Source organism: Myxocyprinus asiaticus, chromosome 13, assembly GCF_019703515.2.
Source record: "Myxocyprinus asiaticus isolate MX2 ecotype Aquarium Trade chromosome 13, UBuf_Myxa_2, whole genome shotgun sequence".
Lineage (NCBI taxonomy): Eukaryota > Metazoa > Chordata > Actinopteri > Cypriniformes > Catostomidae > Myxocyprinus > Myxocyprinus asiaticus.
In genome coordinates, this window is record NC_059356.1 from 4,551,506 (window position 1) to 4,567,323 (window position 15,818).

At 36.7% G+C, this 15,818-nt stretch overlaps 1 protein-coding gene across 1 annotated transcript in view; it reads left to right on the forward strand.

The window, feature by feature from the left end:
- Positions 1–791: 791 nt before the first annotated feature.
- The window catches only part of LOC127450574 (oocyte zinc finger protein XlCOF6-like), a 66,801-nt gene continuing 51,774 nt past the window's right edge, over positions 792–15,818 (forward strand). The window contains exon 1 of the mRNA XM_051714809.1: positions 792–1,044. Within this exon, the coding sequence (XP_051570769.1) occupies positions 963–1,044 (82 nt within the window). The 5' untranslated portion in view covers positions 792–962. The remainder of the gene's footprint in view (positions 1,045–15,818) is intronic.

Below are 15,818 nucleotides of genomic sequence, written 5' to 3' on the forward strand. Positions count from 1 at the left end.
GACCCCCCACAGTAGGAACAATGATAAAACAGGAACATCATCATGCATTCTCAAAGAATCTGTATATCAACGTATTACAAGGAAATAAATATGAGTAATTTTGAAGTGAAGTTAGATTTTCCCATGCGCTGCACAAATATCCTTTTTATCTCTGATATTTTCAATGGGCAATGGGAGTTTGTCTCATTTGATTACTTTATTACTTTAAAGGGTGCAACTGTTTATTTTAAAGACTATAAGTTGTTAAAATATTACATCTATCCTAAGATGTGTACTTGGAGCACACTTAAGTTGTGGGTTTTTGTTTAATCACACTCCCATTCTTTTAATTAATGGTGTTAGTATACTCCATGAGAGATGTAATAATTAGAAAACATATTCTTTCAGATCACACAAATATTACAGCAAGCCATTGCTGAATACGTATACTGCAAAATTACAGTTCATGTCTTTAGGAGTTAAACTTTTTTTTGTTAAAAAAATACTGAGTCCACCTTACATAAATTTTATAAAATGTAGCCTCATTACAGGCAATTTGTAGTTTACAAGCTAATCCTACTCAAATGAATGAGACATAAAATAAACAACAATCAAGTCACAAGTAATCCAAAAGCAATCATTACCCTAAAAATGTAGTCAAAGATATTACTGACTATGTATGTGTACTGTCCGCAGTACCTCACTGTTACTTTGTTCTTGTAGGTTACAAAGAAGAAAAAAAGGTATCTGGTCCATGCTTTAGGTGGCGGTAAAGAGCTATAATAGTTTGTTAGTCACCGGTATACAAGAAGAAGAAGAAGAAGAAGATGAAGATTCTCCACGCTGAATGAGAATAAATGTGTGTCTTTCATCTGTTTTATTTCTTCAGTGACTAAACAAGTTTTATTTCCAGTGTTTATTTTCGGCGGGAGAATTGTAAAACTCCAGGAAACAAGTGAAATCTGTGTGACACTGTTGTAAAGATGTTTATTAAAGAGGAGAGTGAAGATATGGCTTATCCAGAAGCATGCAGAATTAAAACCGAACACACTGACGAACAAACAGGTTGGTGTTCATTCTTCATTCTTTACATTCAGACAGTTGAACAGATTTGATGACTGTTGTTATTAAACCAGAGCTGAGAAGAAATGACCTCGTTAAACAAACAAACAAAGACAAGCAAATAAAGAGAAGTTACGGGGGCATACCCCCCTTAAAAACAATGTTATTCACCAATTTAAAAGTTATGAAAAGCCATCTTACCCCCACTACTGGGGTAAAATATCCCGGTATCATTTTTTCTGATACCATTCTCAAGAATGTATTATTTATTTATTTGGGCTATTATTTTAGTCATTTGGTAAAATACATCAAAATTTCTATTTAATCTTCTATTTTCACTAGTGGTGCACTGATCAGGAAATTTTAGGCCGATACATTTATTTTTTATTTTTTGTATTTTAAGTGCCCTTAGCCACACTTTTGCAAGTTATATTCTGCAGTTATGTATGCCCCACAAAGTAAAATTACTTTAATTGTAAATTACTAACATTAATTTATTTTGAAAAAGTTAGGAATAGTTTTGTCATATCACAGGTCATTGTGACATACTGGCAACCAGTAAAAACCATTAGGGCATCACACACAGCAGAGACACTTTCAAAAATAAGAACGTTGTCTATTACAAGCTCCAAAACTGCTCCTGTGAGTAGGCCTGTCACGATAACTAACTTTGTTGGACGATTTGTCATCTTATGCATCTGATATAATGATAATATAATAGCATAATAATGCAAGTACACCCTTTCAAAGAGCAATGAACTTTTAATTCTTAAGAATACTCAGGCATTGGAATTGGAATGTCAAAAAAAATAAAAGTCGGGATGGCCCTTCTCCATCTCCAACTGTGGTTTCTGTTCCCAGCTCAGAAAACTGGATAGAATGGTTATGTTTTAGATGAGCTCTTAGTTTAGTTGTATTCCCACTTTTCATTGCCACTGTTTTTAAACAAAGTCGTCATACCGGCTCATTCACGTTAATGGGCTCGCATCTCTCATTCGGCTTAAAGCCAAAATATTCCCACACCGGAGCTCTGGAATGCGGCTTTGAAATCAAGTCCATTTGGACTTATTCTTCCAAACTTTCAGGCTGGAATTATGCAGTCGGCGGGGAAAACACCTGTTAAAACACAGGGCTCGACATTAAGCATTGTGATATGCTTGTCCTGCAGATTGGTAAATTGGTCATTCGTCGGAGTAAAAAAAGTAACTTGTCCAGAAAGATTTATTTATTTATTTATTTTTGCTGTTGTGTTTTCTAAAATTAGCAGTAAAAATGGCTGTTTAATGTTAACAAAATGCATTAAAATTCTAACGAATCCTGAGAAAGTACCCTGTTTATTTAATACTGTATGTGGGTCATTGACAAATAAAATAACTTAATTTGATCAAGATGTTCTCTCTAGAAACATGCCTTACATCCCTGAAAAAACATAGACATTTTGCATGTCCCAGCAGGATATCAAATGTCAGATGGAACAACCCACCAAAAAAATACAATATTCATGACATAAAAATTAATAGTATTTGTTAAAATAACTTTTACTTCAACATTTTTTTAAAAATATTTAAATAATAAAATATTGTTTAAAAAATGAATCAGGTGTAAGGAAAATATGATACTACTTTTTACTTCATGGGGGTAGGACCTGATGGTTTAGTTATTAAATAAAAAATTAGGTTGTGTTCAAAATGTTTGGTGTGTTCAAAACCACATGAAACCATTATATACAGTATATAGTATAGTATTACAGTTCTAAGATTTTCTTTTTTTTTTTGATTTTTTTAGATTTTCCATTTTCATTATGGAGAACCTTATATTTGACTGACCCATGTATTTTAAAGACAGATAATATATTTTCATTTTATGTATATTGTTAATATTCTAGTGTTTATATTACCATTTTATTTTTATGTTTGTGTATTATTACATGTTAAAATTGACTCATTCACATGGCAGAGAACACCTGTATAGGTCAGAAAGAGCTCCAGAGAGATGGAGATGAGAGATGAAACAGGTGTTTAAACGTTTCCCTTCATCCTGCAGCTGGTAGCATTACACAAAGCATTTTTGCTATTTCTGATGTTCATGTCAAAGGAGTTGGATTATGACTTATGACAGAACGCCACGATATGAAAGGCTGCAAACCTGCATCCTTACGACATTACGAGCTTGCAAAGTTGACAGCTTTGTTGTTTATAAATAGGTGATAGTTTTATCATATTGCTCGCTTAACACAGGCGCAGTACAATGACATTCACATGACGGAAAAAATGCATCCACTTTGCGCTCACACCAAATTCAACAAGCGCTGTTGCACGAGACAGGGAGAGGGATGCACAAAAGAGGATTTCCTGTATTCGCTCAAATTTTGGAATGAATTCAAAGACAATACTCAGAATCCTGTGCAACAGCAGGATATAATTTTTTACAGGCATACGCTGAATAACAAATAAACCTGGTATTTTTTATCATTATTAAGGTTTCAGTCAGGCAACTTGTCCAGTCGGGCAAGTAAAATTCACTTTGGCTTGCCCTTTCAAAAATCCACTTGTCCCAGACAAGCGTTAATGTCAAGCCCCGAAGCACCTATTCGTCTCGAGTAACACGTATTCTTCACCTGTCTCTGTCCGCTTTGTGTGTGGAGGAGCTGCCTGAGCCCTGCCTCTGACAGAAAAGAGCAGATGAGAGCACAGAAGCAATGCGACCGGCTAAAATGTTGGTGACATTAATTCTTATGTAAACAAACACGCATGTAAACACAATGGGCAATATCAAAGTCATGTCCATATATCGTATGATAAGTCGATAATGTAATTATCGTGACAGGCTTACCTGTGAGGAATCACTGGTATTTATGATTTGTTTACTGTCTTTGGCATTTTGTTGCAATACAAATCACTAGTTATTAAGCAAATGCGTGAAGACACGGTGCCATTATTGAAGGTTAAACAGTTATATCTGTTATTAGTGGCATTGCGACCAACATTAGTCTGATTTAAATTGGGATCCTCAATTAAATTGGGAATAGTGCTAAGATGAGTGACTGATGAGATATTGAGAGCGCTCATGTTGAAGGGGGACAAGCTGAAAGTGCACGTAATCGCTCACAGTCTCTATAGCTCAACACAATGTCTGATTGTCATGTGTACTCAGATTCGGAGCGGGTCAAGCAGGACCAGTTACAGTGGTGCTGTGATCCGGATTCATACCGGGGTTGCTGCGGCATGGGAGGCAGGCGCGCTAACGAGGAGTCTAAAGGCTACAGCCTGTAGCGTCAGTCGCTAGTGTGCCTCTTGAGGCCAGGGGAGTGAGGTTTTACACTGCACAGCATGTACCAGCTGGCTACCATCACACATGCTCAGACATGACTCGTCAGTCAAACAATTTAATGGCTAACTGCTGGGAGAATAATGTATAACATTGATTATCAAGGTGGCTGTCGTGACTACCATGTCTTCTGACATGTGGAAAGAAAATATAAAGACAAGTATGTAGCCAATGTGTTATGAACTAAATGGCCATTTCATATGGGACCCAACAAACTGTTAAAACCGCACACTGCTACTAGGGCTGTCAAATAAAAATTTGAATATTTGTCAAATGTAAGAAAAAAAAAATGAGCATTTGAATATTGAATGTGTGCTAAGCACTGACAGTGACTGACATTCTTGGACTAAAGCAGACGCGGTACAATGAATAGAACAGAACACTGGTAGCTCACAAAGAATTTCCTTTTAAATTGACACAGTGACTGAAGGAATGCATTGTTTCTTCATGAGATGCTGAAAAAACAGAGAAACAGTGCAACTGTCAAAAATGTCCGTCTAGCGGATGATTATATAGAAAAAACGGACACATTCGGAGTGAAGGGCCCTCCTGAGATGGAGGTCTTTTGCGGTTGTGTGTTGACTAATGCATAAGCATTAGGTACGTACATTCAACTATATTTAATGAAAAACATTCTGGAACCGCAGGTATTATAAAGCTGTGGTAGTACTTTGACAATGGTATAGGTACTGCGTGCAACACTAAGTTAACATAGAAGCGTCATTTGAAACTCTTCTTGTTTTACATTTGATTTGAGAATATAAACTGGCTACATCTTTTAACAGTATAATTTTACACACATTTGTTAACAGCCAGATATGTTCTTTGCAATAAACAATCGCTGTAACAGTGCTGAGTGGTTTATATTGATTTGTTGCACCCTCTTGTGGACTTAGGAGACAATGTCAATTTAAAAATCAGATGTCTCGAAAGATTTATACCCCTACCTGGAAAAAATTGAATTTAGTTGCTCAGTCCTGTTGACAGCACTAACTGCTACTGCTTTTCACTGTCATGAAAGTGTTTGTGCAGTCAAACCGGTGCTCCTGTAGCGTTTTCAGGAGCGGACGTGCAGTGGTTACTATAAAGGACTTCTTTGCTCTACATCAACTTCACTCAACATACTGTAAATATTATTAGTACTAGGCTAATAAATCTTTCTAGGGATAATTTATACCCACATGTAGGCTATTATTTCTCTTGGCTCTTGTGGTCCGCACAGTATTGTCCATTTAAACTTGCAGCTCTATCTTGGGGGTCCATAGATAAATAGGTGGTAAATCGTTATTGCTGAAGCAGACAGCAGCTCTAAACTAATTAAATAAAACATCACCGATTTGTGATTGATTTTCTGTATCTCTATGCTTAAAATATTAGGATATTATGAGCACTGGTTATTAAATAAAATATTATATGGCAGAGTTTGTGTATAAAGCTCAACATCATGTAACGAGCTGAATTTATTTGGTTTATTTTATTTTTGTAAATCACTGGGTAACTTATTCAATTATTCATTATGGTTTTTTTTTTTTTTTTTTTTTTTAAGGATGTCCCGAAACTGGAATCGGAATCGTGAATACTCACTCATACTTGTGCTTGTAAAAATGATCCTTTACCAAAAACCGATACCATCTGATCTACGAATGTCATTCCATAAACATTCAGCACACAATTAAAATCACATTATCTCCTAGTGAGATTATTCATCGGCAAAAGCTGCCATTTAACGCAATAAATAAAATTTACATGAACTGTGCACTTCAAAAATCGCTTATTGTTTGTAGCAGATGACAGCAAACACAGCGCTAATTCACTTTGTATTGTGAGGCACAAACAGAGTACATAATTAAGCTGCCTTTTGCATTGTAATAATCACATTGAGTCACGTAGCGACTAGCTTTTACGGATTGACTGTCACAAACACTTCAAAATAATTACACAAACACTCAAATTAAAGCTCAATTTAAATGAAAAAAGTATGACATAAAAATCACTTCAGTGTAGTTATGTAATATTCACTGTAATAATTCTACTACTACTACTACTACTAATAATAAATAGTTATTTATTATATTTGCTTTATATTTAAGCAATATCTTACATCTGTAACGCTCTGTTCTGCAGCACTTTATTTGACCAAAATAATCCCAATTTTTTGTGATTAAATTTTTTTGATTGATTCATATTAAACAAAGAAAAGCAAAACGTATACAGACAGAATCAATACCCCTCTATTAAACGCTCCCCATCTCCGTGCACCACTCCTGAAATGAGGGCACTCCAGCTGACTTCCATCCCCTTAAAACTATTTGTCTGGCGATCATGACGCTGGTTAGGACCCAATTTTGTATATGCTTATTCTCTATATTTATGACCGCCCCATCGCCTAAAATACAGAGTCTGGGGCAAAATCAAATTTGAGTGCCCAATACATCACACACAAAACTCTGAACCTTCAACCAAAATTCTTGGATCTTAACACACCACCAAAAAACATGGGTTGTGTCTCCATCTTCTGATCGACATCGCCAGCAGGTGGGTGTGTCTTTAAGATCAAGTCTATACAATCTAGAGGGGGTCCAATAGAATCTATGTAAAATCTTAAATTGCATAGGGCGCACCCTTGCACCTCTAGATGCAGACTTGACGTTCTTTTAAATCCTAGCCCACACTCCCTCCTCCAATACCAAATTGAAATCTTTCTCCCATAATCTTTTGAGAGAAGATAAAGCTTCATCCCCAGACTCTGAATTAGCAGGGAGTAATACACACAACCTTTTCCAAAAGCAGTAATCACCACTCCCAGAGTATCTGCCACTTTAGGGGGATGTATGCTACTTCCAAAAATAGTACAGAGCAGGTGGCACAGCTGTAATTGCCTAAAAAAACAGATGTGGGAATCCCAAAATGTTGAACCAAATTTTCAAAGGATCTCAACACTCCACTCTCATATAGGTCACCGAATGTAGTAACCCCCCTCACGATCCACTCTGAACAGCAGAAAGGGGACTTAATCAATACATAATTTGGGGTTCAGCCATATGCTCGAGGCAACATTTAAATAGATGTCCGAATTAAACACTCTGGACACTTTTGTCCATACCGAGTGCAAATGCGAGATAATGGGGTGTAACTTAACTTCTCTGATTAGTTTGATAGGCTTTGCAATGGCAAAATAGTGCCAAGAACTTCCTGTTCAATACAAAACCAGGGAGGGGCTTTCTCAGGTGGAAGCGACCAATGAGCCAAATGTCTGAGACCGAATGCATAATAATAAAACAAAATCTTGGGTAGGCCTAGCCCACCTATGTCAGTCGGCCTATGCAGCTATGAAATGTAATCTGGGATGTTTACCATTCCAAATGAAGGACTTCGCTATGCTATCAGATTGCTTCAAATAAGAGAGGAGGACATCTACAGGTAGAGACTGTAGCAGGTAGATGAATTTTGGAATACAATTCATTTTAATGACATTAGCCTTCCCAATCATAGATAAATGTAATGAAGCCCACCTGCTCACATCGCTCAAACCTTTTTATTAAAGGGTCAAAATTAATTCTAATTAATTCACACAGATTTGCTGGGAATAAAATCCCCAAATACTTAATGCCCTGTTTGGGCCACTGGAAGGCACCCAGCTGAAAAGCCGTTACTGGGCAGTACGCAGTCAGAGCCAAAGCTTCGGATTTAGACCAATTTACTCTGTATACCGAGAATTTAGAAAAGGAATTAATTATTCTGTTATCTATGCAAGGCATAGATCTAGTAGGGTCGGAGACTAATAATAAAATATCATCTGCGTAAAGCAAAAGCTTATGCACCATACCTCCCGCCACCACCCATGGAAAATCATCTTCCTTTCTTATCGCGGCTGCTAATGGTTCCAGGGCAAGACAGAACAATATTGGGGAAAGAGGGCTACCCTGCCGGGTACCCCTATCCAGAGTAAAATAATCTGAAATTAATCCATTTGTTTGTACCATTGCTACCGGGTGTCTATAAAGTAACTTAATCCATCCAATAAAAGTATTCCCGAACCCGTATATTTCCTAAATCTTAAAAAGATAATCCAGTTCTACCATATCAAACGCCTTTTCAGCATCAAGTGGGATTGCAGCGACCGGAGTCTGATCATTCGCCATTGACCACAAAATACTGATGAAACGCCTAATGTTATCAAAAGAGCTGCGGCCCCGAATAAACCCCACCTGATCTATATGTATTAGTGTTGGCCAATATTAGAATTAGCCTTTCACCAATATATCGGTATCGGCGTATATTTTACCGATATGTGCCGATATGAAAACTTTTTTCAGAACATATAATGCAGAAAACAATGCTTTAGAATTGGTGTCATAGCGTAGTTTGTCCAGCAGAGCACGCTCCGACTCCATTGTTTAAAGTGCTGACTCTGAGCTGACGGTGGCTCTGCAGACAGGGCGGAGTTGAGCTGTGTGTCTTCACGGGAAATTGTTAACTAGTTTGTGAAATACATACTGGAAACTTAAACAATGACCCCGCCATTTTCCCTTTTCAATATAACTAATATAATGTTAACAACCATGTCTGTTTGTTGTTAGCCAGCTATAGTTTGTCAGTGCAGTAAGTAATGTAGCAGATTGAAAGGTAAACATCAGAGCATCTTTTTGCAGCTCAGCAGACAATGGTGCGGTGGTGGATTGTGTCTGTTGAGTGTTGATTTCACGCTATGTTATTACCTAGTTGGTGAGACACAATGCTGAAAAGTACTACTTTCATTGTTGTCAGCAGAGTGGAAGCTAATGAGTAAACATGTATTCACCAAACTGTTTTGTTTAGGATTCATAGTTTGGTACCCCCTTCAACCGAACAATTCCAGTCGCTGCATTTATAAAATGTAATATTTAAAAGACTGGTTTTCCACCGTTGAAAGTTTCCCCTTTTCAGCATTTGACTGATACTAAACAGTATTGATGTTTATTTAGCTATTTTATTATGTTTATTCTTTATTTTAATGGTCAGCATTTGACTGATGCTAAGCATACAGTACTGATGTTTATTTAGCTATTTATTTTATTTTGTTAATTCTTTATTTTAATGGTCAGCATTTGACTGATGCTAAGCATACAGTACTGATGTTTATTTAGCTACTGCATTTTTATTTATTCTTTATTTAAATGGTCAGCAATTGACTTGTACTAAACATACAGTACTGATGTTTTTTTAGCTACTGCATTTTTATTTATTCTTTATTTAAATGGTCAGCAATTGACTTGTACTAAACATACAGTACTCATGTTTATTAAGCTATTTATTGTATGTTTATTTATTCTTTATTTTCTCAGTGTTCATTTCTAGAATTTGTTGACAATGTATAATAATAATGTCAAATATTCTTTGATAAAAATATTTAAGAAAGCAGCCTTCTGAGTACCTTTGCATAGTCATATCGGAGCAAAATCAGCAAAAAATCCACATAGAAAAGGTCTGTTTTCATTCCAGCTCAAATATTAAATATATCGGCTACCATATTGGTAATCGGTGAATTTTCCCTCTCTAAAATCGGTATCGGTCTCAAAAATCCCATATCGGTCAGGCTCAAATATGTATAAGAGATGTCATAATTGGTTAGCCAAATTTTTTGACAGTATTTTAACGTCTAGCTGGATCGCTTGGATCTTTGTCCTTTTTAAGAATCAGACTTATCTGGGCTTGTGTCATGGTTGGTGGAAGCTTTCCATTCTTTAATGATTCTGTATAAACATCTAACAAAAGTGAAGCCAGTTCTGTAGCATAAGATCTAAAAAATTCAGCGGCAAAGCCGTCTGGCCTCGGAGCCTTGCCTATAGGCAAGGCCTTAATTACCTCGCCAAGCTCCTACAAGGTTATCTCTGATTCAAGAGAATTGTTTTACTCAGTTGTCAGTTTAGGGAGTTCTAATGGTTCCACAAAGTTTCTAATATCTTCATCAGTAGATGAAGACGTGGAACTATAGAGATCAAGTTAGAATTCTATAAAAGCATTATTAATATCAATGGCGAGGTAAAAATTTCACAACCAGCAGAATTCACTGAGGGAGTGGTAGAAAAAGACTCTCTCTGCTTTATATATCTAGCCTGCAGTTTTCCTGCTTTGTCCCCCGACTCGAAGTACGACTGTCTTGCCCCGAATAGCCAAAACTCCACCTTCCGCAAAAAAATAGTGTTATATCTGTATTTAAATCAGGTCAGTTCTCTGAGGCCATCAGATGACATTCAGCGCTTCAGCTCTGCCTCGGCACTTTTAATATTCCCTTCCAACTCCACAAGTTTTCGTGCTTTGGATATTTTGGTGAATGAAGCATACTGTATGATCCTGCCCCTACAAACTGCCTTAATTGCCTCCCAAGCCACACCCACAGAGGATACTGAGGACCAGTTCGTCTCCATATAAACATTGATTTCGGCCTTTAACATTTGTTGAAAATTAGGATTTTGCAAAAGGGATACATTAAAGCGCCAACTAAATGATTTCTTTTTCTCTGTATGTGGCAACACCTCTAAACTCACCAGGGTGTGATTTGAGACTAAAATGTTTCCAATTGAGCAATGAAGAACAGATGAAATGAGGGACTTGGATATTTAAAAAAATCTGTTCTAGAATAAATCTTATGGACTGATGAAAAACAAATTCTAGTCCCTACCAGATGGGTTCAAAAGTCTCCAAATATTTGTAAGACCAAGACTTTTACACATCCTGTGAAGTGTCACTGTTGCTTTAGGGGACTTAAACACTTTTGCTTCACTGTTATCAAGGACTGAGTCCATCAATAGATTAAAGTCTCCTCCCAATATTATATCATGAGGGGTGCCAGCGGCTTGCAACATCCCTTCAAGATCTATAAAAAAGCCCTGATCATCAGCGTTAGGTGTGTAAATATTTGCCAAAATCAACGTTTGCCCCTGAATTTCTGTTAAAACAATAATGACTCTTTCTAATTTAGCTTCAGTCTGTTTGAGACATTTGAATTGTAGATGCTTACTTATCAGTGTAATGACTTCCCTGCTCTTACTTGAGCCAGCATAAAAGAAAACATGTCCACCCTAGATCTTCCCAAATTTTTCAGCTTCCTGCGGGGAAAGATGCGTTTCTTGAAGAAACACTATATCATATTTCTTAGATTTAAGAAAAGAAATAACCTTCCTTTTTATGGGGTGCCCCAACCCATGCACATTAGACATGGAGAGAGACAATCCGCTCATATTAACATTTGACATTTTGACATGACAAAAAATAGATTGTGTCAAAAAGAAAATTATAAAGACCACATTCCAACATTGGTGCTACAATCAGCACCCGAACATCCCTCAGAACCAAAAAAATGGAAAAAATTAAAATGTGCACATTAACCCCGCGCATGACAGCCCCAACCGGCGTCAATCCCTCTAAACTCAACAGTCCATGTACGCTTACGAGAGTCCCCGTGACAACTTTGCCATCGGATTGCTCAAGTCTGCTTCTATACAAATTTTGTGAGACAGAATTACACAACAGAAAATAATCTATAAAACAAACTCCAGTAATAGGCGGAATAAGCACAAAGAACGTGTAGATTCATCCACATAACTGTCCCAAAGGTGTGTTCCTCCACAAAACAAGCTCCAGCTGCTAGCGGAACCATCAAAAAAAACAAAAAAGTTTCCTCGGGCATTCGACTGTTACATGACTGTAACAAATGCCCTAATCACTCAAAAAAACTGTCCCGAAGGAGTGTTATTCCACAAAACAAACTCCAGCCGCTAGGCGGAACCAACACAAAAAGACAAAAAAGGAGCTTTGTGAATGTTCAGTGAGACAGGCCCACTCGGCTGCATCAAGAGCATCATACAATGACTTATTCCATTGACTTTATGAAGGACATCACTTGCTGTGGGTATGTAAATATGTAGTATCTATTCTCAGTTTGGTCGGGTACAACAGTGCAAAAGCGACCTTCCGCTGATGTAAGAGTTTCTTGCATTCCTTGAATCGATCACGTTTCTCTCGTCAAATTCGCAAAGTCTGGGAACAAGAAAATGCTGTGGTTCTTCCAAGAAAGTTTTCCTTTACTCCTCGCCTCGTGTAACACGAGATCTTTATCGGATGATCTCAGAAATTTGGCCAGAATTGATCGGGGCCTGTCTCCCTTCATGGAACTCTGAGCCGGAACACCGTGAGTTCGCTCGACTTTCAGCTTATGGTCCGTTATGTCGAGCAGACTCGGGAAGAGCTCGTCTATGAATTTCACCATATCTTGGCCCTCCTCGTCCTCAGGAATTCCAACAATTCGGACATTGTTTTGCCGGTTACGATTCTCCAGGTCTTCCAACTTTTCCCAGAGATGCTTTATGTATGTCTTGGTCGCTAGCGGGTTAGCAGCTAATTCCCTCTCCGATGACTCCAGATAATCGATCCGTTTCTCAACATCCGCCACTCTTGTAACCAACTCAGTGAATTTCGTCTCCATGTCAGTGATCGATTGTCATATTACAGCAAGATCTTCCAAGTCAGCAATGACCTTCGTCAGCATCGCCGGCATGTTCAACAGTTGTCGCTGAATCTTTCTCAACTCACTGGCCCAATTGACTCCCGGGCTTTTGTTCTGCAGCCCAGGGGCTTCAGCTTGAGCACATAAGTGTCTTTTAATATCTTGAGCCTGAAGATTTTGAATTCTTTGACATGTTGTCTTCATAGAACAGATATGGAACCAGGTGTATCAAATCTCACCAGTTTATGAAACAAAGTATTAAAACTAACAAAGTGCGCAGAGCTTGGTGCCATGTGACTCCCATTTGATCTCATTTAACGTAACATGAGATCAAGCGAAACACTAGTTCGTGCCTGATTGAATGCAGTTATATTTAATGCATTATAGCTTTATTAAAGTTCAAATAATATGGAAGCAGATCATGTAAATAACTACAAATCCCAAAACTGGCATGTCTCTGTGTTATCAGCTCCTCTTCTATGAGTTGCACGAATGTCCCAATCTAAGGGGGAGAGATTGAAACTGCACCCGGCTCAGGCACACACTGTCGCGGGGACGCTCATCCCTCAGGCGTGCACTTAATGCAGCTAGATTATAATGTGATAGCTCGTGACTTATTGAATCATAATATATGTGTCACTGTGTTTTTCTTATCATGACGAAAATTGGCAAAACGCAGCTTTATTAATAAGAGAGAGTTTGTTTTTTTGTGAGTTAAAGATGGATTGAAGTGAACAAAAAGGTTAGAGAGGGTAGTCTTTGCCCCATTATACACTGCAACAAAATATGTTTTTTTGTTTTTGTTTTGGCTTGTTTTCCAATACAAATATCTAAAACTCCTTTAAAACAACGTACATTTTCTTTAGCAGCTATACTACAGAAGATTTTCAAAACAATTCCACACGCATAAAGGCGGGGGCATTGACACTTATTTCATATGCATAGATGTTACCCACTCATATCAGTGGGGGTTTACATTAAATTTTTAAAGGGGACACAACCCGAAAATGGAGCTTTTTAATCAGAGGGCCAAAAACAGGATAGAAAATGGACAGTTATTTCTAAATGGACTATTTTTTATTTAAATAAATCTTACTAACGTTTAGGGCTGCCCCCTGATAGTCGACCAAATGTTAGTCGATGAGAAGAGTCTTGGTCGACCAAATGTTTTGGTCGGTTGGTCGCAGAAAAAACTCCACAGGAAACTGACGAACACCGGTATTACCGTTGGTTGGACGCTAGGTGGTACTATGGGGTAATTTTCATTAAGAGGGTTAGGCTTGCACAATAAAGCAAGCCACCTTGATTTCAAACTTTGAACTTTATTTTTTATTTATTTTAACAAAAGATTCAAATGAAACTGGAAAAAAAAATAAGTGCAATTAAAATGTGTGGTGTTCAACTTATTGAAAGATGGCTTTACAACAGTTGTCAACATCTCTCTGGCAAAGAACCTACTTCATCTGTGCATTCTCTACCCGTCGGGTATTTCGTTATCTGGGAAAATACATCAAGTGTGTGTATAAATTCATTTTGTTTCCTCCTTCACGATATATATATATACACACACACACACACTCTACCGGTAAAAATTTTGAAACACTTGACTGAAATGTTTCTCATGATCTTAAAAATCTTTTAATCTGAAGGCGTACGCTTAAATGTTTGAAATTAGTTTTGTAGACAAAAATATAGTTGTGCCAACATATTAATTTATTTCATTACAAAACTAAAATTTTATTAAAAAAAAAAATTTTTTTTGAAATTGATGACTTGGACCAAATAATAAAGAATAGCAGCCAATAAGTGCCCAACATATATGGGAACTCCTTCAATACTGTTTAAAAAGCATCCCAGGATGATACCTCAAGAAGTTGGTTGAGAAAATGTCAAGAGTACATGTCTGCAAATTCTAGGCAAAGGGTGACTACTTTGAAGATGCTGAAATATAACACAGTTTTGATTTAGTTTGGATTTTTATTGTCACAACATAATTTCCATAGTTCCATTTATGTTATTCCATAGTTCTGATGACTTTCCTATTATTCTAAAATGTGAAAAAAAAAATTATAATAAAGAATGTGTTTCAGACCTTTGACCGGTAGTGAGTGAGAGTGTGTGTGTGTGTGTGTGTGTGTGTGTGTATATATATATATATATATGTATGTGTGTGTGTGTGTGTGTGTGTGTGTGTATATATATATATATATATATATATATATATATATATATATATATATATATATATATATATAAAATCGCAATATCCAATTACATCGGCAACCCCTGGGCTGAGGGATCGGTGAATATACTTGCTTTAGTGATTTTGCATTGACAATTAAATTATTTAAAAAACAAAAAACTTAAATCAAATACATTTCTAAATTCAAATTGCACTCCAAACGAAAAAGCAAATAAAATAATGAAGTGATAAAAGAATAATATATACAGACATTTTGGCATTCATTTTTAAATATGACTGATCATGCAAAAAAATGTATTTTATTTAAGGAGAGTGATCATATGAAGCCATTTATTATCACATAGTTGTTTGGCTTCGTTTTAAATCATAATGATAACAGATCACCCAAATGGCCCTGATCAAAAGTTTACATACCCTTTAATGTTTGAAATGGCAATTAGTGTCTGTGTATAAATAGTCTTCAGTTATGAAATGAGTATTCTGATACTGATGTTCCTCCACTTCATTCAGTTCTTGACTTTCTTCCACTTCTATGGATTCTTAAATTTCCTCTCTAATTTCCATCAAGTCTAAAAAGAAAATATGAATGAATATCAAAGAAAAGCAATAAAAGTGACCTTCAATGTAATGGAAGTCTATATATTTATATATACAGTATATACAGTTGTGCTCAAAAGTTTGCATACCCTGGCAGAAAATGTGAAATTTTAGCATTGATTTTGAAAATATGACTGATCTTTTAGTTAAGGATAGTGATCATAT